Below are 26,346 nucleotides of genomic sequence, written 5' to 3'. Positions count from 1 at the left end.
CTTAATGCATCAACTTGAAACATCCCCTCTGGCACACGGACATAAAGAACGCATGGCATTGCAAGGTATGCACATGAGCACAGCGCTGCTCACAGTGTGCTCCATAAAGCTGAGCCGTCTCCCCCCGCCCCATACCCAGTCTCCTTTACAGCCATTGGATTCTATGACAGCTGGCCAAGTGGCTGAGAGCGTTGGACACTGCTGCATCCAGGAAGTCATGCAGGGAGCGGGAGGCCATCCATCAACCTGCTGTGGTTGTGATACTCACTCACAATACCCTTCTGGAATATGATACTGTGGGCCCAGGGCACCAGCCCCATTGATGTCTGTGAAGCACAGTGCATCCAGCCCTGCCATTGTCCACAGCAGGGAGAATTTTACAAGTGCACAGAGCAGCTGAACCCAGGAATTCAGGTGTGTGGGGCAGGAGCGGTTCCCAGGGATGGAGGTCAAGAGCTCACCTGAGTTGCAGACAGGAGGGCATAAAGCACCAGGGGAAACCAAAAACCTTCAGGCAAGATTGTCAACATGGGTGGCTTAAGGCCAGGCTCCTGGGTCCATATTTAGGTACCTAAGTAGATGGCCTGATTTTCCCCAGCAGCTCCAGTGGCTGCACCAGATTTAAGGAGCCAACGCCAAGCTCCTGAGGTGGAGCCTGCTCCTGCAGGACTATGACATGGACGTGGTCCACGTGAAGGGAAGTGCCAACCTGATAGCGGACGCGCTGTCCCAGAGAGGGGGCCCCGAACTTCCCCGGGTCACTGGGCAGAGTGACCCCGCTCAGTTCAGTCTCGAAGCGGGGAGAGATGTGATGGAGTAGGGGCTGTCTGTGTGGGGGTTGGGAGAGCCGGGGAGGATTTTAGGTGAGGGACAATACCTGAGCCTGTAACCTGAGCTAGGCAGGGAGGAGGGGAGGTCAACACCTCTGCCCGGGGAGCTAGACAAAAGAGAGGGCCAAGTGGAGAGGGTTTGAGTCAGTTTCGGTTTGGGGCTTGGGGGTGAGAGTTCAGGGAATCCTATGCTGGGATCCAAGCACCCTGAACCCCAGAAGGACTCGATTGAGGGGTCCTGGTTGTGCTGTAGCCTGTATTCCTGTTGTCCAATAAACCTTCTGTTTTACTGGCTGGCTGAGAGTCACTGTGAGTCCCAGGAAGAGGTGTGCAGGGCCGGACTCCCCCACACTCCGTGACAGGGAGGAGCATGCCAGGTGGCTAGAGCTGGGGGGCGGGCTGGTTCTGCATGGCTTTGTGCTCTGTCTGGATCCCCCACCAGAGTCTCCTACAAGCAGGGAAGGAGCCAGGGGTGGAGGCAACGTGGCCGAGTTGGGCTGGGAGTCAGAATGGCTCCGATTGGTGCTGAATAGCATCTGGACCAGGGACAGCATCTATCCATCCAGCTGATCACTCCAGCTTGGGCTTGGCCTCAACCCTGCTCTGGGTGCCCGGACATAGGCACCTTTCACCCAGGCAAAGTCTGGCTTGGTAGGCATTGACGGTGGTGTCAGGCTGGGCAGAGGGGGAGGCTATATGGGATGGAACTGGCCAGGGGACACACCCTTTGTCCTAGCTCATGGCTGCTCCCATCCTTGTCTGGGGCAGGTGCAGAGCTGGTGGCTGAGAAGGCCCCAGAGTGGCCATGGGGCAGGAGAAGCCCCTCCTGCCTAGGGCCAGCCCAGGCCTTGGGGAGGCTAGACTCTCTGATGTGAGTCAGGCACAGGAGCCACTTGGACCCAGCAGCTCCCCATGAAGCAGGGGGTAGCAGCCTGGGGCTTGCACACACACACACACCCGTCACTGGCCGACGTCCCAGAAAGTCGCTTTCCCTTGAAAGGGGCCTGACCCTGGAGCCCGAAAAGACCCCAGAGTGGGATAGGTCCCCTGGGCTCAGAGCCACCCAAACAGCCTCGCTCGAGAGAAACGTGGATCCGCCCCGCATGCTGCGTGCCCTGGGGAGGGAGCAAAACTGGACCCGGAACCCCCCACGTGCTGCGCTGCTGCCCCTTCCTCTGGAGCTGTCTCCCAGCTCCGAAACCCCGCAGGACGGCACCAAGAAGAGGAGTGCTCAGCTGCTCTCGCCCATCAACGAGAAGCTCATGCAGGAGCTCAGTAATATCATCCTCAAGAAGAACCATTGCCAGACGGACGGGCCTGGGCAGCAGGTCACGTGACCTTGCATGGCAGGGCCAGCTGCAGGTAACATCCTGTGATACCTGAGCCCTCTTTGGACACTCCTGCCTCACTCCCCATCTGGCATTACCAGGGCTGGCTGCCATGTCCCCACCTCCCCCAACCCAGAGGAGCCCAGCGAGCCACCCCAGGACGGGACACAGCATTCAAGCCTCCAGCCCTGCCCTCCCAGGGTTCCTCCAGCTCTCCTGCCTAGGCCAGGTGGTGTCAGCTAAAGGCAGCAAGGCGGACACCTCCAGGGGCTTGTTAGTGGGATGCAGAAGTTGGCTCTGCCCCTTAAGGCATTGAGCCAGAGCAGTGTCTGCCCCCAGAGCACTGCACCCACAACAGGGGGACATGCCAGCTCTGATACCTCCACAGGAGGGCTGTACTCCAGTCTCCCAGTATCACCACCAGTGCACTCTCCAGTCCTACACCCCAATAAAAGAAAAGGTTCCCTCGATCCCCCAAAGGAAGCCCCAGACCCCCAGGTCAATATCACAGTAGCAAAGTTCCTCCAGAGGGTCAAGCAGGATTGAGAAGACCATGGAAAAAAAATATGGAGTTTTCAGTCACATGAACAAGTTTCTGCATACTTTGCTGAGTCACATCAGCTTTGTCTGGGACACTTCCCAGAGGCAGAGCATAATACAAAATATAGACAGTATAGAGCCAATACTTAAACTACAAAAAACATACACACAGACATACAGATCATAATAAGCAACACAGAAGACCAGAACCTGGGTCTTTATATGACCCCCCTTTACTTACAGGATTTGTTCTATATGGTTCCCATTTATATCAATAACGTCACAAGGGCATGGGACTGGAGCCTGCCCTGGGTCATGGGCAGGGCAACTGAGGCAGGAGGAGGAGATTGCTTTGCAGAGCTGGGCTCAGGAACAAAGGGAAGTCATTGAGAAGGGAAAAGCAGAAACTAAATTACAGGAAGGAGGCAAATTTTTGCAGACGTGCATTGTGCCTGGGTATCTGTGTGGGAGGTGTGTGTGTGTGTTTGTCTGGGTGGCTCCAGTGTGCATGACGTCTGTGTGGGAGGTGTATGCGGTGGCTGTGTGTGGTTCCTGTGGCACAGTGCCTGTGCCGGCTGTGCAGGAGGTGTGTGATGGTTGTGTGTGGTTTGAGTGTGCACAATGCCTGTGCCGGCTGTGCAGGAGGTGTGTGATGGTTGTGTGTGGTTTGAGTGTGCACAATGCCTGTGCCGGCGGTGCAGGAGGTGTGTGATGGTTGTGTGTGGTTTGAGTGTGCACAATGCCTGTGCTGGCTGTGAAGGAAGTGTGCAATGGCTGTGTGTGTTTCCCGTGGCACAGTGCCTATGCCAGCTGTGCAGGAGATGGCTGATTGTGGTTCTCAAGTGCAAGGTGTCACCTGGCCCCAACCCCCTCTGGGGCTCAGATTACGAAGGGCAGCTGCCATCATTTATGTGCTGGCCCGTTCTGGCAGCAGTGATGCAGCTGCAGCACATGGACGCAGGAGCCTAGCACCACAGGGTGCCCAGAGTGCTGCTGGAGTTGGGCCTGTAGGCTGTCCCTGCACCCCTGAGTGCAGGCCAGGTCAGGGAGCAGCCATAGCCCCAGAAGGGCCGGGCTGAAACAGGCAGGACCCAAGACACCTGTGCTGTTTTGGCCTTCAGGGAAGGTCACGCTTCTCGCCATGGACTCTGAATGACTGGCCAACTTCCAGGCCTGTCTCCCACAGTGGGAGCTCGGTCTTCTCATAGCACAGAAATGGCTCCAGGCAGTATCCTTAGACACAGGGTCCCCGCACTGTCCAGCCAGCCTCTGTATTGCTCTGGGGGCTTGCATACAACTTCTTCTGCCCGTGGCGGAGCATGGGACATTCCTGCTAGGAAAGGCAGTGAAGGCGGGGTGGGTGCCTGCTCCTTTGGGAGAGATCAGAGCCCACTGGATGGATGGATGGATGGATGTGAACGCAGAGATCCTGCTGGGGCATGGGGGGAGCCATGTCTGGGAATGCTGCTGCCATGGCAGGAGATTGCCAGTTACTGCTCTGAGTGGGTGGCAGTGCTAGGCGGCCCCAGGGAGGGGATGCCCTGGCAGGAAAGGGGTTTCTCCGAGGGAAGGAGTGCTGTGCTGGCTCTTATGCCTGTGCTTGGCTTTCCATGACAGGCAGCGGCTGAGATGACGCAGCTGTCAGGAGGAAAGCAGCCCCTGGCTGCCTCCTGGAGGTCGCGGGGGGAGCTGGGAGCTGCATCATGGGACAGCGCTCGCCTGCGGGGAGCCCTGGGGGAAGGGAAAGGGCTGGGGGCTGACGCTGGTGTTGGAAAGGGGCAGAGCGGGGGCCTCAGGGCCGCAGCAGAGAGATGGTGGTCATGGCAGGAGCCTCAGTGGATGCACTCCCATCTGGGACCTTGGCCACATCTGGGGGGTTGAGGGTCCCATCAGGAGCCCAGGGCCAGAGCTAAGAGGAGGGTCACAGCAAGGTTTGTGCTCCAGCACTGGGGGTGCTCAGGGCTGCAGTGGGTCACCGAGTTACTGGCATGGAGCTGAAGTCAAGGTGTGGGTCAGTCCTGGGGGATTCTCAGAGTCACACTGGGGCTGAGCTGAGAGCACCCTGCGGTGAGGGAGGGATGGGCTCCCAGGGAGCAGCTCCCCCACCCACTATCCCAGGCTCACTTGGGGGAGGACAGGTGCCAGCTGGGGGCTGTACATGAGACACATGAGGACACAGAAAACAGTGAGGGTAAAATCACTTTGCCTTTAGTTTAATGGACACGGCTGGGAGCGGCATCCACGCTGCAGACACCTGTTCCAGGATCTCAGCCTCCTGTTTGCAAGGGAGCATTTACCTCAAAACTGTGACCCCAGCGTTGCCAATGCAGAGAGCCTGCCTGAATCTGCAGCCAGCCCGTGGGAGGAACTGCCCTTTCATCTGAATGGGGGTGGATTCTGAAACCTAATGACAGCACAAACACAACCCCACTACTGAGCATCACACCAGTGAATATTTTACCCCCTTGATCCAAACAGGCTGAACAGGGGCCAGCAGCCCCTCTGCCAAACTGGCCACGTTCCCCTGGCCGCATCTTAGCGCAGATCCACACTATCAATACAACAACACGGCAGCACATTGACACGTGACAGGGGGCAGCAGCCAGTGTGGGAGCTGAGTTCCAGACTCAGTAACCAGGGCCCATGTCTCCATGTGCACCCCTGACCCAGGCCACGCCGGTTTGCAGTGTTTGCCCCTAGAGGCCACGGGGACCCTGCTGCAGCTGGTGAGTCCAGCTCACTGGAGCATGCAGAGCCTGAGGATACTGAGGGGCTGACGTGCATTAGGCATGGAGCCCCATGGGGTAGGGCAGCACTGCTTAAAGGGGAAGAGACTCAGCCAAGGACCCAGAGGGTGGCAGTGACAGTGCTGCTCCTGGTCCCTGTCTCCCTCTCCTGAGATGGCACCCATGGCATGGCTGGAGGTGCCCTCTGTGCAGCTCGCCCGGAGCTGGGACAGGGTGAGGTGCGGGCCCTGTGCCACAGAGGAAGCGCTGGGGGCACAGCTGGGGAGCAAGCCATTTGCAAATGCTTGGTTGCCCCATGGGCAGTGGTGGGGGAAACACAAAGCAGCTTCCTAGTCCCCTCCCACTGCCTGAGGGCTCCCCTGGCCTAGGGCTGGCTCTGCTCGCTGGACCTCTGGGGCAGCACTAGGTTCTCGGAGGCCCTGCCTGAGGAGGACTTGTTATCCCCCCTCCAGCAGCAGGGCCTGGCCCGGAGCCAGGCCCGGAAGCCCTGGGAGACGTAGAAGTAGACGAAGGGGTCAAGGCAGTTGTTGAAGGCGCTGACGGCCAGGGCCAGCACATACCAAGTGTAGGTGCGGTTGTGCCACTCGGGCTGGGGCTGCAGGTAGTGGAAGAAGAGCAGCATGTTGCTGGGCGTGAAGCACAGGGCAAAGACGAGCAGCACCAGGACCAGGAGGCGTACCACATGGCCATAGTGCCGCCCCCTGCGGAGCAGCCGCCACAGCATACAGCCGTAGGAGAAGGTGATGAGCACGAAGGGCATGGCAAAGCCCAACACCACCAGCGCAGGGAAGTAGTAGGCCAGCTCGCGTTCCGTGTCCGGCTCCAGGATGTCATGGCAGGTTGTGATGTTCAGCTCTGGGATATGGTGGGAATGGTGGTAGCGCAGCAGCGGGCTCAAACCCAGCCCAACGGCTATCCAGACACCCACACAGACTCCCGCCGCCTGCCAGACGTGCTGGGAGCCCCTCCACAGGAAGGGGTGCACCAGTGAGATGTAGCGGTCCAGGCTGATGCAGGTGAGAAAGAGGATGGACCCATACATGTTCCCATAGAAGAGGGTGACCAGGGCACGGCATGCGTAGTCCCCAAGGAGCCAGTTGTTGCCCAGCAGATGGTAGGAGATCTTGAAGGGAAGCAGGAGGGTGAAGAGCAGGTCAGCACTGGCCAGGTTGAGCAGGAAGAGGGTGGAGGTGCATTTCTTGGTCTTGGTGGCCAACACCCAGAAAGCCAGGGCATTGGCTGGCAATCCAACCAGCAGCACCATGGAGTAGAGTGTGGGGAGGATCAGCCTGGTCAGCGGGCTGCGGAGGTAAGACTCCAGCGAGGAGCCGGAGAACGTGGCATTCCTGCCGGCCTCCTCGCCGGCTGGGAGGTGGATCATGGCTCGGCCTTTGATTTGCCTGGGTGCTGCAGGGCCAAGAGAGAAGGGTTAGGGCACTCCTACAGTCTGCAGGCCAGGAGCCTGAGCACAGCCTGCTGCCCCCCACGCCAGGCCCGCAGATCACCAATGCTCTGCCCAGCCCCAGCTTGGGGCATTGTGCAGGCAGGGGGAACTCAGACCCATTTGTATCCTCATTCTGCAGAAGGGGACCCAAGGCCATGCAGCCAGGCAGAGGCAGGATAAGAACCCAGGAGTCCTGGATCCAGCCCTGTGTGTAAGCCACAGACCGGCCTTCCCATGACTGTTCATAGCCAGCAGAGGGCAGCGTTCTAGCACAACGCTGGGTCCCAGTAGACAAGGTTGGGTGGGGGAACAGCTGATGGGGAGAGAGACAAGCTTTGAGCCACACCCAGCTCTCCTTCAGGGCTGGGACAAGTACCTGCTGCCATTAACCACCCCACCCCACCCCCCAGACAGGCGCTGGAAGGAGTCTGTCCCCAGAGTGCTGTCCACGTGGAGGGAGGTTGGGTTCACACAAGGCTCGGGGGAGGGGGGTATTTCTTACCCCAAGTGATGGAGCTGGGTTGCCTTACCCTGGCCTGAGGCCCTTTGCCAGCTGAGGAAGAGCTCTGTCTAGCCCCCGAGCTCAGCTCTCCCACTGACAGATCTGAGCTCCCTGGCACTGGAATACCAGGCTGGGTTCTGCCTGGAGCCCTTTCACCCCTGGGATTGCCCCCATTGCAGCCCAGCAGGAGCCGCCCTAGACCTATCACCCAGCCCTGGCCAAAGAGACACCAAGTACCGGTAATATACCACACTGATCACACCCCTCCCCCCTCGGCAGCTCCATGGGAAGGGCAGGGTTAACTTCTTGGGGGCAGATGTTTGTTGGGGGTAGGGGATGGCTCTTGCTCCAGTTGAGGAGCAGGGTTGCGTTACCAGGCCGGGTGCCCGCCCTGAGGAGCTGCCAGTGTTTCCCTGCCATTCCAAAGACAGGACAAGCATTTGCGGGAGGGGTGCTCGGTGTGGGGGAACCAGAGGGAGGCGCTGAGGTGGACTTGGAATAGGAGCAGGGATGGGCAGCCAGGGGGAGCTGAGGAAGCCAAGTGGGCGGCAAAGAGGGCCGTGTCTGTGTGACCTCCATGGTGCAGAGGCTGGCGCAGTCAGCTTGGGGGGAGCAAGGAGAGCAGCTGTGGAGGCCAGGAAAGAGGACGCAGCACCAGGACTTGCACAGCACATGGCGAGGGAGAGGTGGGGGGAGATGGGGTCAGCGTGAGATGGGACAGCACCCCTCCCCCAAGGAGATGGCAGAGAAATAGTGGGGGATCAGAGGGGGGAGGCAGGGGAAGATGGTGTATGGAGGGCAGGGATGGCACAGAACCCCAAGGCATGGGAGCGGGAGGGAGGAGATGCTGGCAGGGCTCAGCCCCTGCTCTCAGCTGCTCGCAGCGGGGTCTCCCCAGTCTTGCCCATGCTGGTGAGGCCGGGAGCACGCAGAGTGCTGGAAGCGCAGAGGAAGGAGGGAGCCGCTGCAGGGGCCCTGTGGACTGAGCAAGGGGGACCCCATTTGCGAGCGGGCTGGGGTGTGCAGAGGGCAGACCCAGGCAATGCTCCATCTTGGGGGCACTCCCCGGAGGACACACTGTCTCCCCTGTCTGTGTTATGAGTTCCTCCTGCAGGGGGCACTGTGCAGGGCAGCCATGGCAGAGCCATAGAGCATCCCACCCCTGCTCGTGGCCCAGGCAGGGGAGGAACGAGTGGCATTGATGTGCTCTCCAGGCCCAGACATGAGCCCTGCTGTACAGGCACTGCAGGCACATGGCCCTGCCTTCGAATCTCAGGCTCCCAGAGGCTGTCACTGAAGCTCCGGAGTGAATGTGTAACCAGTGACCAGGAGGGGGTACTGATAGCCCCTGCTACCCCTCCACCCCGAGCCCTCCCACCCTGGTGAGCTGATCCCTACACACTGGGGCCCAAAGAATCCATCACCTACCCCCGTCATCTCTGGAGCAAGGAGCCGGTTACAGGCAGAGGACGGCGGGACCAGGGCTTCCTCCAAGGACTCCTGGCATCAGGTCAGGGCCAGATGGACTGGCCCAGCATGGCCTCCATCCCCAGGGCTGGGCCGGCCAGGCTCCAGGTTAGGTGTCAGAAACCATATTCAAATAGAAGGACCCAAGCCCCCGACAGCCCTTCCCCTGGGCCCAGCCTGCTGAGAGCTGCCAGAGCTGTGGGGAGAAGCCAAAGGACTCAGTCGAAAATCTTCTAGATCAAAGGATGCTGCCAGCAGCAGCAGCCCGGACACGCTGCAAAGTGGCAGATGCACCATGGGTGTGCTGTGAGCTTCCACTGCTCACTATGGTTTTCACAGTGTCTCATCTTGCTGGCCTCCCACCCTCCCAGAACATGCAGCCACACAGCCTGTGCTCCCCAGAGGTTGTGATGTCGGGATGCACCGTGCCTGGGAGGCTGGGGTTGCTGTGATCCAGGGGCAGTTAGTCTGAGCCCTGTTCTGAGGAGGAGCCTGGTGCTCTGCTGTGCGTTACAGGCAGCTGCGTGGAGTTTATGCTTTAAAGCGTTCGAGAGCAGCTAATGCTTAACCAAAGCGTGGTTCAAAGTACCAGGCAGATGCTGTTACAGGAAATTAGCAGCAGTTTGTTGGTATTCTGTGTGGTAGGCCAGGCCTTGACCGCTGGGAACAGAACACTTTAACCACAGGGCTCGTGGTAGTAGGCTACTGAGTCGCCACATTAAACTGTGTTTGAGACAATTCCATCTGAGCCCTGCTCCAGACAGACCCTGAATCTCTTGCTGCTCTGATTGCAGGTGCTCATTCTAGCAGGACTGAGCAAGAATCCTGTGCCCACAGAGCCCGCTATCGGAGTTTGACGCGTTACAGCAGCACACCCTCTGCCCCTACCCCAGGGTATGTGCAACGCAGCTCAGCCTTACCTGGTAAGGAAAGAAGAAAGCCTAGCTTGGCTAAGAAGCAATGGCTAAGCAGGGTCACACTCCCCAGCCCCAGGGATCTGAGAGGAAGCACACCAAGGGCAGAGCAGGCAGAAGGGGGGCCGACTAGGAGCAATGGGGTGAAGTTAAGGGGAAACGTACACAGGAAAATAGCAGAGGACTTTTCACAGGGTGGACCGGGCTGGTAGCACCACCTGTTAGTAAGGTTGCCCAGCGCTTCCTGTTACAGGGCCTTGTTTTCAGTTCCCTACAGCTGTACCAAACTTATCCACTTGGGCTGAAATTGTCCACGCAGGGTGCCTGCCTCAGGTTAAACTTTGGAGAGGGGAGGGGGGAGTTGCAGCCAAAATACTTCAGCCATTTGCAAGGAACTAGGGCGGGAGACCAAGATTGGACTGGCTGATGTTTCCACGTCACCACCAGGAGGCCATGCTGAGCACCACAGGAAGATTGGGCACCACAGGAAGTACTGCCCAAAGGGTCCAGAGTGATAGCACCCTTCAGGCTTCTGATTGGCCCATGCTCACTGTTTAAGCCTGGAGGGTGGCCCAGGAAGTTGTCTGGATAGAAACACAGACTTCTGGCTCCAGACTGCGCCTGGCTTCCTGATCTCTGTCTCTGACCCCAGCCTGGCTACCTCTCCACCCCTGCCTGACCCTGACACTTGCCTATTGATCATGGCTCTAGTGATTAATCCAGTCCCTGATTGCTGAGTGCCGCCTCATGGCCATCCTTGATATGTGGCCACCACCCCAGCTGTAACTGCTAGGCCAGATTGCCTACATCCCAGGCCCTTACACCTGGGTTGTTAAAGCCTTGAAAAAGCAGGCCAGGCCCAAAGAGGCCAGGGACTGTAAGCCCTTCATCTAGGGCATCTGGCCTCCTGTAGTGGGGCGGATTGCCCCACTCCCTGTGAGAATGGGCTGCAGCAGGCCAGGGCACCTGCACAGACAGGGCTTATTGTGAGCCAATCAGAGAGGGGCTTATTGTGAGCCAATCAGGGCCCAGTTGAGAGACAGCCAATCAGGGCCAGGGTCAGAGGTATATAAAGGCTGCCTAGAGCAGGAGCAGTCAGTCTGTCCCAGGCCTTTGACAGGGGAAGGTCAGTCTCCAAGGGAGGAGACTAGCACCACGGACAGTGCAGTGCTGGCCAGGGCTTGGGGAGGCTAGAGAGCTTGAGCCCATAGCCGCCAGGCTGCAGGCCCTGAAGGGAAGGGCCTAGCAGGTGCAAGGGGCCGTAGGGGAAGTGGCCCAGGGAAACAGACAGAGGAGGGGAGAGAAGAAGGACAGCAAGGCTGACGCCAGAGGGTCCCTGGGCAGGGACCCAGAGTAGAGGGCGGGCCTGGGTCCGCCCCCTTCACTCCTTGCAGTGCACCCAGCCATTGGCCATAGGGAGCGGCCATATTGCTACGCCAGATCCCCGACAAGAGGGATTGGACTCAGAGGGCGGTTGGACATAGTGACTGGGGTGTGGGACTGCTGATCACCCATCCCCCGGAAGGGGGCGCAGATGGACTAAGGGGCACTGCCGGAGGGCAGTGGCCTCAAAGAGGATGCTGCTGAGCACGCAGCAATGCGGGTCCAGAGACAACAACAAAGGACAGAATGACGGACGGGACACTACCAGGAGGAGGTGCTCCACTGGAAAGAGCTAATTCCCAGAGTCACCAGCAGGAGGCGCTGCAGGTGGTGAGTCCCAACCCGTTACACCTCCTGACGTTGTGGACTCTTTACCATCCTGAAAGGGGAAAGAACTAGCAACAACCTGGCCAGAGGGCTGAGGTGACATCAAAGACCCAACAAGCAGGCTAGATGGCAATTGGTACATCAAAGGAATAGGGAAACTGAGGCAGAGTTGCTGTATTGCCCACCAGGGGATGCTGAGGATTGACAGTGACCTCTGCCAGTCTGCTTACCAATGTGTGCCATTCCCAGACAGCATCTTGGTCTGCAAAGCACATGCCAAACCTATCAGAGACAAGTACTCACCACCCAGCCCTGATGCCAATGCAGAAACTACAAATCACTGAGATGCAAAGGACTCAAACCAAATTGGAAACCATTTTTGTTGCTGTTTTTCAGTTTCCAAACATCAAAATGAAACACAAAATACTGAAATGTTTTGTCTGGAAAGTGGCATCATTTTTCCACAGGATTTTTTTTGTTCAAAACCTTGTTGACCTGCTCTACTTGCTCTAGTGTTGCAGTCATTTTGGAGACCAACCTGTACAACTTAATCAGGAATGTCCTCTGGGCTCTGTGTATCCACCATGAGCTGCTGTCGCCTCCTCCTCCAACAGCAGAGGTGCATTAAATCTTGATGGGCCTCCATTGTAAAAGGAAGACCCTTGAACAAAAGGCTGGATTTTACCCTGGAGAACTGGTCTGTCAGGGGAGCAGTTGTCTGGCAACAAAGTCACTTGACTGCAAGTATAAAGGCCAGAAGCTGCTGGTCGCGCATGCGTCTGTGTGTGTGTGTGTGTGTGTGTGTGTGTGTCCTCTCTCTCTCGCGCGTGCTCTCTTTCTGGTCATTTTTCACCAATTTAAAAATGTGGGGGGACCCATCTACCTGAAGATGGCCTCCCAAGGAGCTGAATGGGGGGAAATGCAGATAGGGTTTATTTTGTATGGATCTGTGTTAGGGCTGTCAAGCGACTAAAAAAATTAATCGTGATTAATTGCACAGTTAAAAAATTAATTGTGCAATTAAACAATAGAATCTTTATTTAAATATATTTTGGATGTTTTCTACATTTTCAAATATACTGATTTCAATTACAATACAGAATACAAAGTGTACAGTGCTGACTTTATTTTTGATTACAAATATTTGCACTGTAAAAAACAAAAGAAATAGTATTTTCAATTCACCTAATACAAGTACTGTAATGCAATCTCTTTATCATGAAAGTTGAACTTACAAATGTAGAATTATGTGAAAAAAATTTCTTTGTCTTATTTTTGAATGCAATGTAAACTTTAAAGTTTACAAGTCCACTCAGTCCTATTTCTTGTTCAGCCAATCACTCAGACAAACAAGTTTGTTTACATTTGCAGGAGATGATGCTGCCTGCTTCTTGCTCACAATGTCACTTGAAAGCGAGAACAGGTGTTCGCATGGCACTGTTGCAGACAGCGTCCCAAGATATTTACGTTCCAGGTGTGATAAAGATTCCTATGTCCCTTCGTGCTTCATCCACCATTCCAGAAGACATGCATCCATGCTGATGACAGGTTCTGCTCGATAATGATCTAAAGCAGTGCAGACCGACGCATGTTCATTTTCATAATCTGAGTCAGATGCCAACAGCAGAAGGTTGATTTTCTTTTTTGGTGGTTCAGGTTATGTAGTTTCTGCATCAGAGTGTTGATCTTTTAAGACTTCTGAAAGCATGCTCCACACCTCATCCCTCTCAGATTTTGGCAGGCACTTCAGATTCTTAAACCTTGGGTTGGGTGCTGTAGCTGTCTTTAGAAATCTCACATTGGTACCTGCTTTGTGTTTTGTCAAATCTGCAGCAAAAGTGTTCTTAAAATGAACATGTGCTGAGTAATCTGAGACTACTACAACATGAAATATATGGCAGAATGTGGGTAAAACCGAGCTGGAGACATACAATTCTCCCCCAAAGAGTTTGGTCACGAATGTAATTAACACATTTTTTTTTTTTTTAATGAGCATCAGCAGCATGGAAGCGTGTCCTCTGGAATGGTGGCCGAAGCATATCTGGCATGTAAATACCTTGCAATGCTGGCTACAAAAGTCTCATGCAAACACCTGTTCTCACTTTCTGGTGACACTGTAAACAAGAAGAGGGAAGCATTATCTCCTGTAAATGTAAACAAACTTGTTTGTCTTAGCAATTGGCTGAACAAGAAGTAGGACTGAGTGGACTTGTAGGCTCTCAAGTTTTGCATTGATTTGTTTTTGAGTGCAGTTATGTAACAAAAAAATCTACATTTGTAAGTTGCATTTTCATGACAAAGAGATTGCACTACAGTACTTGTATGAGGTGAACTGAAAAAATACTATTTCTTTTGTTTATCATTTTTATAGTGCAAATATTTGTCATCAATAATAATATAAAGTAGTGTATACTTTGTATTCTGTGTTGTAACTGAAATCAATATATTTGAAAATGTAGATAAGCATCCAAAATATTTAATAAATTTCAATGGTATTCTATTCATTAACAGTGCGATTAAAATTGCAATTAATCACAATGAATGTTTTTTATCGCAATGAATTTTTTTTACTTTACCGCGTGAATTAATGGCAATTAATCAGCAACCCTAATCTGTGTATTTCTTGTGTGTGATTTAGTAAAGAGCATCAGTGTTATGGAGCTTTGTGCAAAGTGTCTGTGTGTTCCGTGCTACCCCTGAGACAGTTAACCAGAACCCAGAAGGTTCACACTTTTTTTGCTGAGGTTCTGGGAGAGCACATGTTTATGCTCCAGGGTGAGTCCAAGGGCCAGTACTAGTTCAGGGGCACCATGCCCTTCTAGAAAATATCTTCAGAACGCCTTGTGTAATGGATGGGCATTGGACAGTGAGTCTCCCGGTCCTCGATTGCAGTAGCCACCGGATCTTAACAGAGCAACAGTGCACGTATATATCGCTAGGCCTGCTTTGCATGTGGTTACTAAAACCAGTCACCAACAGTGCCCATGTGGCTTCCTCTTTCTTAATGTGCAGACAGCAAAGACTCAGATCTGCCATCAGCCTAATGCTTCATTGCTGCCGCTGCACCACACAGCCCGAAAGTGCCCTACAAGATGGGCCTGAACTCCTGCCTTAGCAACCGTCAGTGCAGAACCTGGGCAGAGTCGCTCTGCTGAATTCCTGTGTGTCAGAGCCATGCCTGACAGATTCAATAGCATCAGTACCAAAATGAGGCCCCATGGCCCTGAAGCTCCAGCAGGATGGCTACATGGGAAAGCTCCTGGTGCTGACAGCGGTAGGGATCGGGGAGGAAATGTGTGTGCAGCATGGGGCCACATCCAAAGGGGCAGACTGGCAAACTCCAGCAGATGCAGAGTTCTGAGGCCTGAGACTCAGATCCCTGCGGATCCCTGCTAGCAATTGAGCCACAGACACGAGTGTCCACAATGCTTGAGAGGCGCCACTAGGGGGTGGAATTGGAGCCCCTGTGAAAGGCCAAGCAAAGGAGCCTCCTATAACACGTGACGTGGCAACCCAAGCTTGGACCAAGTGAGAATGGCCTGAGCTGTGGCAAAATGGCCAGACCACTTGGTAAGAGCTGATGGCTGGGCTTTTGGGAGCTGGATCCTCTCGCAGACACTAACACAGCCCCAGCTGCAAGTGACAACTGGTAATGGCACCCAACTCACTAGTGCTGAGTCTGAGCAAAGGCTGGCTGTTGGAGTGCGTGACCTCAGCCGCACAGCGCACAACCTGGGTCAGCAGCCTGACCACGGCTGCTCAGAGCTTGGCGAGGAGCTGCACTGGCCAGGCGGAATACCCCAGCGGACAGCACTGGCAGCAGCCCGTGTGATGGGAAACATCCAGGGGAACAGCTGACAAGGAACTGAGGAAAGAGGAACTGAGCACACAATTCACTGATTGCCAAGCCAAGATGCAACCTAAGCGTTATCTGGGCTGACACAGCGAGGAAAGCCATGTCCATTGGCCCCACTGGAAAGGGGGACCTGCACTGCGCCGACAGCCCCGGGGAGGCAGATATAGCAACATCAGAGATGCAGCCACATTTCCCATGGCACCTGAGCCAACCGAGATAGCAACCTGTGTGCAGAGCAGGGAGGTGCCTCCAGCTCCCCTCACGCACAGGGGTGATTGCAACACCAGCAGGATTGCAGGGTTCAGGAGAGAGAGAGAGAGAGAGAGAGAGAGAGAGAGAGAGAGAGACTCTGCAGACAGCAGTTGGGATCGTGGTCTCTGTTTGCTCTTGCTAAACACAGATTTGCCAGGACGCAGGCATTAGTGCTGACTGGATGTCTGGCAGAGGGTGCAGGTTGGATGGTTAATGCATTTGTGCATTCTTTATGCCTGTGCTAGAGGGGATGTTACCAGGGCTGGCTCCAGACCCCAGCACACCAAGCGCGTGCTTGGGGCAGTGTCCCACGGGAGGGCGGCAGGCGGCTCCGGTGGACCTCCCGCAGGCATGCCTGTGGAAGGTCCGCTGGTCCCGCGGCTCCAGTGAACCTCCCGCAGAGGTGCCTGCGGAGGGGCCGCTGGTCCCGCGGCTTCAGTGGAGCATCCGCAGGCATGCCTGCGGGAGGTCCACCGGAGCCGCGGGACTGGCGACCGCCAGAGCGCCCCCCACGGCGTGCAGCCCTGCTTGGGGCGGCGGAAGTCCTAGAGCCGCCCCTGGATGTTACAAGTCGATGCATTAAGCTCAGCTGCGTGGAGCCAGCTACTTGGCTCCACGCAGCTGAGCTTAATGCATCAACTTGTAACATCCCCTCTGGCACACGGACATGAAGAACGCATGGCATTGCAAGGTATGCACATGAGCACAGCGCTGCTCACACTGTGCTCCATAAAGCTGAGCCGTCTCCCCCCGCCACCCCCAGCCTCCTTCACAGCCATTGGCTTCTATGACAGCTGGCCAAGTGGCTGAGAGCGTTGGACACTGCCGCATCCAGGAAGTAGTCATGCAGGGAGCAGGAGGTCATCCATGGACCTGCTGTGGTTGTGATACTCAGGGGTGGCTCTAGGATTTCTGCCACCCCAAGCAGGGCGGCACGCCACGGGGCGCGCTCTGCCGGTCACCGGTCCCGCGGCGCCGGTGGACCTCTCGCAGACGTGCCTGCGGAGGGTCCACCGGCGCCGCGGGACCAGCGGACCTTCCGCAGGCATGCCTGCGGGAGGTCCGCTGGAGCCGCCTGCCGCCCTCCCGCGGGATGCCGCCCCAAGCGTGCACTTGGCGCGCTGGGGTCTGGAGCCGGCCCTGGTGATACTCACAATACCCTTCTGGAATATGATAGTGTGGGCCCAGGGCACCAGCCCCATTTATGTCTGTGAAGCACAGTGCATCCAGCCCTGCCATCGGCCACAGCAGGGAGAATTTTACAAGTGCACAGAGCAGCTGAACCCAGGAATTCAGGTGTGTGGGGCAGGAGCGGTTCCCAGGGATGGAGGTCAAGAGCTCACCTGAGTTGCAGACAGGAGGGCAAAAAGCACCAGGGGAAACCAAAAACCTTCAGGCAAGATTGTCAACATGGGTGGCTTAAGGTCAGGCTCCTGGGTCCATATTTAGGTACCTAAGTGGATGGCCTGATTTCACTGCTCTACAGGCAAAATGCTTCTGAAATAAATATAGTCAAACTTTACTAATTCTGGGTCACTGAGAACGAAAACGATGCTTAAAATTGTTGATTGGCTCTAGTTTTCAAGATATGCTATTGGGTCAGTATATACGACCCTTGACTTGGGAATAGCGGAGGATAAGTGAGTTATAAAGGGAAGGGATCTCAATTTAAACCAGAAATGACTAAAATACATCTTTGACTGGATCTATGAATAAATCTATGACTGGGTTTGGACAGTACTTGCCTTTTAGGCAAAACAATGAATGATGCAATCTGAAGCTGGAATTGCGTTATACATGATATGAATTGCATAATGTTATTCCTAGAAGTCATGGATGATGCAATCATAACGAAGCTTACATCACTCTGCTGAACAAATTGCCCTATATCAGCTCTAGAAATCATACAATGTCGTGCTCTCTTATTTGTCAGTGTTTGATATTGCAAAGGGACACATTTCTGTTTAGCCAAAGTGAGCAGAGATGCCTCGTACTTGTGTGAACAGTGCAGATAACTTCTGCTATGTTTGTGGTGAAGTGACTTTTGCATCACAAAAGCGCAGTATAACCACTATGGTTAAGAAAGCCTATCACCTTTATTTTGGCTGCAAAATTGGAGATCAGGACAAGAGGTGGGCCCCACACATATGCTGCAACACTTGTGCAACAAATCTTCACCAGTGGTTGAACAGGAAAAGGAAATCTATACCTTTTGCAGTGCCAATGATTTGGAGAGAGCCAACAGATCATACCAGCAATTGTTACTTCTGCATGGTGCCTCCAGTTGGGAAAGGTGTGTCAAAGAAGAAAAAGTGGACTGTGCATTATCCAAACATTCCATCAGCTATACGCCCAGTACCCCACGGAGAAGGACTGCCGGTTCCTGATGCACCAGAATCACTCTCACTTGAGTCAGACGAGGAAGAGGATGAAACTTCTGGTCCTGAACCATCAATATCACAGGACCCACATTTTCTCCCATCCTCCTCCTCTGAACCACACCTCATAACACAAGGTGAACTGAATGACCTTGTCAGGGATTTGGAACTACCCAAGAGTAAGGCAGAGCTGTTGGGCTCCAGACTACAGCAGTGGAATCTCCTGGCAGGTGATGTTAGGGTTTCCATGTTCCGTGACCGTCAAAAGGATCTTGTCCCATTTTTCTTCATGGAAGGTGATCTTGTAGCCTGCAACAACATCGATGGTGTGATGGCAGCCCTCAACATCATTCATGATCCAGATGAGTTCATTGATTCATCGAAGACGAGTCTTAAAGCTGTTTTACTGCATAATGGCAATGTTTTGCCATCAATTCCAGTTGGTCATGCAGTCCATATGAAGGAAACCTATGACAACATGAAACAACTTTTGAGGTGCATAAACTATGACCAGCATCAGTGGCAGCTTTGTGGCAATTTGAAGGTTGTTGCTCTGTTGCTTGGTCTGCAGACTGGATACACAAAGTACTGCTGTTTTCTCTGCGAATGGGATAGTCGTGCAAGAGATTCCCACTACATCAAGAAAGACTGGCCACTCCGACAGTCATTGAAGCCTGGGAGGAAAAGTGTTCAGCATCCACCACTTGTTGAATCAAGGAAGATTTTGTTACCACCCTTACACATCAAGTGGGTCTGATGAAGAACTTTGTTAAGGCCATTGACAAAACACAAGCAGCTTTCAAGTACCTCCGTGGAAAATTTCCAAGGTTAAGTGAAGCTAAGATAAAGGAAGGTGTCTTTGTTGGTCCTCAGATTCGTGAACTTCTTTGAGATGATACATTTGACCATGCACTGCGTGGCAAGGAAAAGACGGCATGGAAAGCCTTCCAGTTAGTGGCAATAAATTTCCTCAAAAACAACAAGGCAGACAACTACAGGTTGTTGGTGGAAAACCTCCTCAAGGCATACAAAAGCCTTGGTTGCAACATGTCACTAAAGATATATTTTTTGCACTCTCATCTAGATTTTTTTTCCACCGAACTGCGGAGCAGTGAGCGACGAGCACGGCGAGCGATTTCACCAGGACATTGCAACAATGGAGACATGCTATCAAGGCAAATGGAGCCCATCGATGCTTGCAGACTATTGCTGGACAGTGACAAGAGATGCTCCATTTAATGAATACAAGAGACAAACCAAGAAGCGCCGAGTAGACGCTGAATAGGACTAAACTATGTACATAATAGTTTTTTGCCTTTTGTTTCATAATAAATTTTAGTTAGATAACCCCTTTGCTGATTTTTAAAGTGTTACATAAACAGGACAGGTGAAATATTATCATGTAAAGCAACCATAAACACATGAAAAGACCTAGGTTTACAATTTATGATTAAAACTCTACTATCTACACAATATACATAGACATAAAATGTAAAAACTTAAATAACTTAGAAACAGTAGCCAATCAGTTGTTTTAATTGTCATATTTGAATTCAGCACATCAAAATACATAATAAATAGCACATTTTATCTCTGAAGCAGACGACTTCTCAAAAATTGTAGACCAGTGTTTTCAAAGGCAGTGAGTCCCCAGCAGCTCCTGTTTACTCCAGTGGGAGCTCAGCACCTTTGAAAATCAAACCACTCCTTTAGGTGCCTGAAGATGGACGTAGGAGCCAAACAGCAGCCCCCAATGTTCCTCGGTCATGTTTCAGACCCAGCTGGATGGATTTCCTGCAGCCTGTGCACAAGCCTGCCCCTTGGCTCTTGGACCAGGCAGGGAGCATTGCAGGTCAGCAGGGGCATTTGGTGTTATTTCTACCCAGCTCAGGTGGAGGAAGGGTGCCCGGCCAACAAGCCCATGGCCTTTTCATTTGGAAAGTCTATCAGCTGAGAAGATGGAAGTGCACAGCCTCCTCCCTCAACCCTAGCGAAGTCTCAATCTGAATGTCTCTAAGACAGTGATACCTGCCCTCCTGGGGGTATGCAGAGATCTTCCAGGAAGTACATCAACTCATCTAGATATTTGCCTAGTTTTACAATAGGCTACAGAAAAAGCACTAGTGAAGTCAGTACAAATTAAAATTTCATACAAACAATGACTTGTTTACACTGCTCTATATACTGTAGACTGAAGTGTAAGGACAGTATGTATATCCCAATTGATTTATTTTATAATTATATGGTAAAAATGAGAAAGTTGTTCAGTAACAGTGTGCTGAGTCACTTCTGCATTTTTATGTCTGATTTTATAAGCAAGTAGTTTTTAAGTGAGGTGAAACTTGGGGTACACAAGACAAATCAGACTCCTGAAAGGGGTCCAGTTGTCCATAAAGTTTGAGAGCCACTGCTCTGAGATAAACAAACAGCTGCCCCAAACGCTCCCAGCTCCAAACAGGCAGGCACATCCCTGCTCCATCGCCTCGGCAATAGTAGCCCTCAGTGATAACAGAGCTCACGGGCCCGTCCCCTGACATCCTGGCAGCAAACAGCGGCTGGGCCAGCCGGTCAGAGTGGAGACAGGAGGGCTCAGTCCCAATGCACTACGAGCCCTGGGCTATGGGTGAGAATTCCATCAGCCAGGCGTCCAGCCGAGGCCTCTGGGAGCAAGAAATCCTTGCACCAAACAGGAAGCCGTGGCAACACATTCACCCCGTGGGGCCTTGGCCTCACCCACCAGGCAGCTCGGCACCTAGGCAGGGAGAAGGAAGAACCCATTTGCCTTATGCAGCCTTAGGAGCAGCGTGTCCAATTCTACCCAGCCAGGGCCGAGAGAGTCCCCCCCGGAATTGCTCCCTGCCCCCCGCTGCAGTAAGCCTAAGAGGGGAGACCCCCATGTGCGTTGGGATGGCTTGAAGGGAGAGGGGCAAACCTCCTCACCGTGTAGATCAAAGGAGCCTCGCAGGGCGCTTACCTGTGGTGCATTGCTCAGCCCAGCCCAGCCAGATGCAGGTGAGCAGAAGTGAAGTGCAGAGAGCTGCAGAGCATGGCCCAGACTGCAGGGACATCATGTTTGCAGCTCAGGCGGGCTAGGCTTCCTCTGAACTGGAGCAGCGAGTGAGCACATGCATGGTGCCTTGCCAGGCTCTGTAGAGTGCTGGATGAGGGGACAGACTCTGAGGTAAAGTCACAGTGATGACACAGGCACTAGACGTCTCCCTCTGGTTCCTTTTCTGTCGCTTTCTCTTCCTCTTTCCTTGCAGGTGAAGGAAGCAGATGCCTGGGGCGGCCAATAGAAAGGGGCATGTCCGGATCTTCGGCAGCGGGTCCTTCACTCACTCTCTTCGTCTTCGGCAGCAGCTCAATCAGGTTTGTTTTTTCTTCACCGCTTGGGGTGGCAAAAAAGCTGGAGATGGCCCTGGTCTCTGTGATTCTGCATTTGAACGCCCAGGGCAGGCACTCACACATGAGGGGCTGACAGCAGGCCTGAAACGCTCCCAACCACAGCATGTCTCTGGGGGCATACAGCCAGGGCGCCATAATGGCAACCAGACAGGGGGTCCGGATTTTCCTCCCCACCCCATGCCCTTGTGGGACAGACCAACAGACTGGAATAAGGATTAAACCACTGGGTTCTCTAGCCGTTTAACAGGGGCCTGTAGAAATTACTCTAGATATCTGGAGTATTTCATAGAGAACCAGGTCCTTTTCCGAGGGGAAGCCTCTGGAAACTCCTCGCTCTCCTTTACACCCGGGAGGACTTTCCCCAGGGTGCACACACTGTAAGGTCCAGCAACACTGTGACAGATGGGTGATTCCCAGAGAGCTGTGAATCGTGGAATGACTGGGCTGGGCAGGGATCGGGCACATGGCGGGGTAGGACAGCGTGCTGCAGGCTCCCAGAAATGCTGTGGCTGCTTGCTAAGATGTCCAGCTCTCGCTGAGGCTTGCACCGAGCCGGCTGCCACTCACTCAGGCCGCTGCTGCGGCGTGGGAGCACCCGTCATTGCTTTAGCTGCAGCAGCTGCTGCAAGGGGAACTCCCCTCCTGCATCCCACCCCAGCACCGTGGCGCAGGGATGGACCAACTCATCCCCACTTGCCCCATTGCTGGACGTACCAGTGATGCAAGGAGAGGAGCCAATAGAGCAGGGCCAAGCTGCAGCACTGAGTGTGAATCTTGCAGCCACTACAGCCCACCTCTACATGCAGCTTCCTGGTCTGCTCTCCAGCCCCCACCCACCTCCTGCTGCCTTTAGCTTTCTCCTGAGCTGGCCAGTGCAGGCACCTTCTTAGCAGCAGGCTGTCAAAGCAGCACAGCCCCCAGCAGCCCCCGCCGCTCTCATCCTCCACTGGGGGCTGAGCACTTTGGAAAATTTGGCCATGACTCCCTTCTCCTGCCCATCCTTCCCTGGCCAGCCAATCAGGCAGCTTCCTGAAGTGAGATACTGGGAGCGGGGTGAACGAGCAATGGGAAGAAGGGAGAAGGAGCCACTGGCCCAACTCCCTGTGCACTCTTTGTGGGTCCCCTAGAGAAAGGCCAGCAGGGTGACCGGGCACTGTGGCTCTTATCTCACCCCCATATTCCAAGCCATAACTAACAGCCCAGGCTGCTGCACTGTTGCACAGGGCCTCTCCCGCCTGCAGCCACTTACACCAATAAAAGCACAAGCAAAGAGAGCAGAAATCCAGGCACCTCCCAGCAGGACTGGGGCAGATGCGGCAGTTCAGCGTTCCTGCAGCGTGGAGCCTTCTGAACAGCAAAAAGCCCTGAGCCGGGCTCCAGCCCTGTGCAGCTGGCTGAATAATGGAGATGGTGAATAATACTGTTATTCCATGAATAAATTATTCAGGAATTTTCTGCATTATTCAACCAATTCTATTTTCAGAGTGTTCCGAAGAGCTGGGCTGGTGGAACAGGGCACCGCAGGGACACTGCAGGAACCAGGCCTCGCAACATCAGAGCTAGCACCAGGCTTCAGAGAACTGGCCTGGGGTGGAGAACATGGCAGAGCTCAGAAGCAGTGAAGCCCCATGACACCTTTTCCTGGAGGTCAGGCTAGGCCTGGGGCAAGACTGAGCATGGGCCTGGAGCAGGGGGCCCCAGCCTCTGTCATTTAAACCACCAATAAACTCACTCAGGCCTGGTCAGATCTATGCAGCAGGACACCACAGTAGGGCTGCCCCCGTCCAGGTTTTCTCAGGAGCATCTATTTTTTGAGGTAGCTGTCCCAGGAAAGTTGGATGGGTGCTCAGTGCCCACTGCCAGCTGGCCAGTGTTATGGGCTCAGGATCAGCCCACGTGGCCCATATTTTGCACCTCAGAGTTGGGAGCCCTACCTGTGTCCTTGAGAGCCCCATTGGGCTCACCACCCTGGATCTGACTACAGGATCAGGTCCTACCATGTCTGCTGACATGCTGGGTGTGATCATCATGGTTAACGTTGCAAAACAGTTCCAATGCTAGAGCTAGCTGCAAATCCCCGTTTGCCCAGCCAGAGAACCAGCCGAAACCTGCCCCTGCAGGGAGACTGGCTAGTCTCGGATGAATTGAGATGATAAGTCAGGCTATGTTTCTGGGCTAGGAATCAGAAGAAGGATTTGCCCAGCTACGAAGTTCTGACCTTGGTTAGGTGAGAAGAGCCTGGAAGTGCCTGAGTGCTGAAGTCACTAGAGCACAGTGGGGAGAGCAGTGTTGACCCATGGATTGGCCTAAAGCAGGGGCAGGCAAACTTGTTGCCCTGAGGGCCACACTGGGTTTCAGAAATTGTATGGAGGACCAGTTAGGGGAGGGGGTTGTGGCCCAGCTCCCACCTGCTATTTGCCCCGGGACTCCTGCCCCATCCAACCCCCTGTGTTCCCTGACGGCCCCACACTGGGACCCCTACCCCATACACCCCCCCACTCCCTGTCCCCTGACCACCCCCAGACTCCCACCACCCCATCCAACCCCTCCTCTCATTCCTGAAGCCCCCTCCCCTCCCCGGAACCCCTGCCCCTATCCAACCACCCCTTCTCCCTGTCCCCTGACTGCCCCTGGAACCCCTGTTCCTGACTGCCCCTGCCACCCCATCCAACCCCCTCCTTCCTGACTGCCCCCCCGGGACCCCTGCCCCCATTAAACCCCCTATTTCCCCCCCAACTGCCCCGACCCCTATCCACACCTGCACTCCCTGACCACCACCCCAAACTCCTCTGCCCTCTATCCAACCTCCCCTGCTCTGTGCCCCCTTACCGCACTGTCTGGAGCACCAGTGGCTGGCGGCGCTACAGCCGGGCCGCCCAGCTGGAGTTGGGCCACGCCGCTGCCACCATCGCCGCCACTGCACAGAGACCGGGTCAGGCTGGGCTCTGCAGCTGTGCTGCCCCAGGAGCTCACAACCCCACTGCCCAGAGCATTGCACCGGCGGCAGAGCGAACGAGCTGAGGCTGTGGGGGAGGAGGGACAGCAGAGGAGGGGTCGGAGGCTAGCCTTCTGGGTCAGGAGCTCAGGGACTGGGCAGGACGGTCCCGCAGGCCGTAGTTTGCCCACCCTTGGTTTAAAGTAACAGCAGAAAATGCAGGACTGAGCAAATGCCCGCCCCTGGTGATTTAACTAATACTCACTACTAGTCACTGACCTGTGTAGCTCAGCACCATGGGCCAGATTACGCTGGAGCAGCAGGTGAGGGCACATTGCTAGGGGCTGACACAGCCCCCCCCCCCCCCCAGCCAGGGTTCCCAGGCCTTGTTACTGTGTATGGTGCAGGGACAGGCAGAAACAGCACTCAGGCCATGGGTGCTGCATGGAGTGAGTGAGCCACAGCTACTCTTCAAAGCTGGCAAGGAGCCTCCCAGCCCTGGACATGCCTCAGTGACAGGTCCCCCAAAGCTCCCCCAGATTGTGGGCTTGGAATGTTTTAGTCCCAGGATTGAGAACTGCCCTGCTCCCCGGTCCTCTCTCCCAGGGCCAGGCTAACCAATAGCTCCTCGTGCTCAGTGCCACCCCAGGACATCCCCGCTCTGGAACAGGCCAAAATGGCTTTTTCAATTCACTAACTATCCCAAACCAGTTCAGATTCAGCTGGACCTGAACCCAGTGTTTTTCTTCTATTTTTCAGAATTGCCACCAAAACAAAACCCCTGCTCCAGGGTTTATCTGGGTGTCTCTATGTCCCACACACCTCTTCTCCAGACTGGCGCCTGTGAGCCAAACCCCAGACTGTCCCTGTCCCATGAAGCACCCTCAGCCCCTTCCCCAGTCAGATCCCTGGGAGCGGGGAAGCTCCTTGTGGGGAGAAGGTGGAGCAAAGGGAAGGGGCAGGGAGGCTTGGGCAATATTGAGTCACAGGAAATTAGGCTAATTGAGGAAGTTTTGTCCAGACTCTCGGCCCGAGGAGCCTCCCAGGAATTGGAACCACACCAGGAGCTAAGGCTGCCCCTCTTACCCACCCCGCAATTGGAGGGATGTCCTCTGTGTTGGTCATGCTGCCCCTCCCCCATAACTGCATTGGCACAGATGTGCCAACCCTCACTTTCCTGTGGAGTATCACAGGCATCAGAAGAGAGCCAGAGCCAGTCACCCCAAGGGCCCAGCTCCTGCAGGACTCAGGTATGTCTGAGTCCCACACTGTGCCCAGTGCCCACCTCTGGGCCAGGGCAGGGTGAGGGGCATACCTGGGGCAGAGCTCTAGCTCCAGACAAGCAGATGCTGTAGCCAAACTGGCTTTGATGGGGAGGGAAGGATTGCTGTACATTTTCCAGATGAGATCCCTCCCAACCAGGCAGAGGCCTGTTCCACCAGCTGGTCCCCAGAGCCCTTGGTGTGGGGGATCCAGCTGGATGAGATGGAGAGAGAACAGATGGGTTCTGCCAGGCAAAGGCAGGAGTAGGCCAGGCAGCCAGACAGGGCCGTGAGCGCCTTGCATGTACATTGGGCATGCAGCTGCCCCAGAGAGACCCGGGGCTGCCTTGGCACCGAGAACTGCAACAGGGAGAGTAGAGACATGGGCACAGAGCCCCAGGCAGAAGTTGGTGCCACCAACAGACACAGGTGTAACAGTAACACCAAGCAGTATTTCCAGGGTGCCCATCCCTGGCTGGCATCCCCTTCCTGCCGGTCTGTGCCCAGGGCTCTGTCTGTATCCAGTCCAGCGCCTCCTCCCAGCCAGTCTGTACCCAGGGCTCCCTCTGTGCCCAGTCCAGCGCCTCCTCCCAGCCAGTCTGTACCCATGGCTCCCTCTGTGCCCAGTCCAGTGCCTCCTCCCAGCCAGTCTGTACCCATGGCTCCCTCTGTGCCCAGTCCAGTGCCTCCTCCCTGCCGGTCTGTGCCCAGGGCTCCCTCTGTGCCCAGCCCAGTGCTCCCTCCCTGCTAGTCTGTGCCCAGGGCTCCCTCCGTGC

The 26,346-nt window shown here is 54.8% G+C and overlaps 1 protein-coding gene across 2 annotated transcripts; it reads right to left on the bottom strand.

The window, feature by feature from the left end:
- Window positions 1-4,104: 4,104 nt before the first annotated feature.
- LOC120369645 (proteinase-activated receptor 4-like) lies at window positions 4,105-21,212 on the bottom strand. Of its 2 annotated transcripts, none has more exons than XM_039483155.1 (2): window positions 20,943-21,212; window positions 4,105-6,852 (listed from the first exon to the last, which is right to left on the bottom strand). In XM_039483155.1, the coding sequence occupies exons 1-2, from the start codon at window positions 21,037-21,039 to the stop codon at window positions 5,810-5,812; spliced, it is 1,140 nt and encodes a 379-aa protein (XP_039339089.1). In that variant the 5' UTR covers window positions 21,040-21,212; the 3' UTR covers window positions 4,105-5,809. The 2 variants fall into 2 exon arrangements, with proteins under 2 accessions (XP_039339089.1, XP_039339090.1); XM_039483156.1 differs by lacking the exon at window positions 20,943-21,212 and adding an exon at window positions 8,820-9,236.
- Between the last annotated feature and the right edge of the window lie 5,134 nt (window positions 21,213-26,346).

This window comes from Mauremys reevesii, linkage group 8 (genome assembly GCF_016161935.1).
Source record: "Mauremys reevesii isolate NIE-2019 linkage group 8, ASM1616193v1, whole genome shotgun sequence".
Classification (NCBI taxonomy): Eukaryota; Metazoa; Chordata; order Testudines; family Geoemydidae; genus Mauremys; species Mauremys reevesii.
The sequence above is the reverse complement of the archived record's forward strand: the minus strand, read 5'-3'. Positions and strand labels throughout refer to the sequence as shown.

Excerpts from the sequence above, each read along its gene's own strand:
- LOC120369645 (XM_039483155.1), bottom strand. The coding sequence starts at position 21,039 with ATGATGTCCCTGCAGTCTGGGCCATGCTCTGCAGCTCTCTGCACTTCA. Across the intron at positions 6,853-20,942 it reads GGCTGAGCAATGCACCACAG|CACCCAGGCAAATCAAAGGC; the intron begins GTAAGCGCCCTG and ends TTGGCCCTGCAG.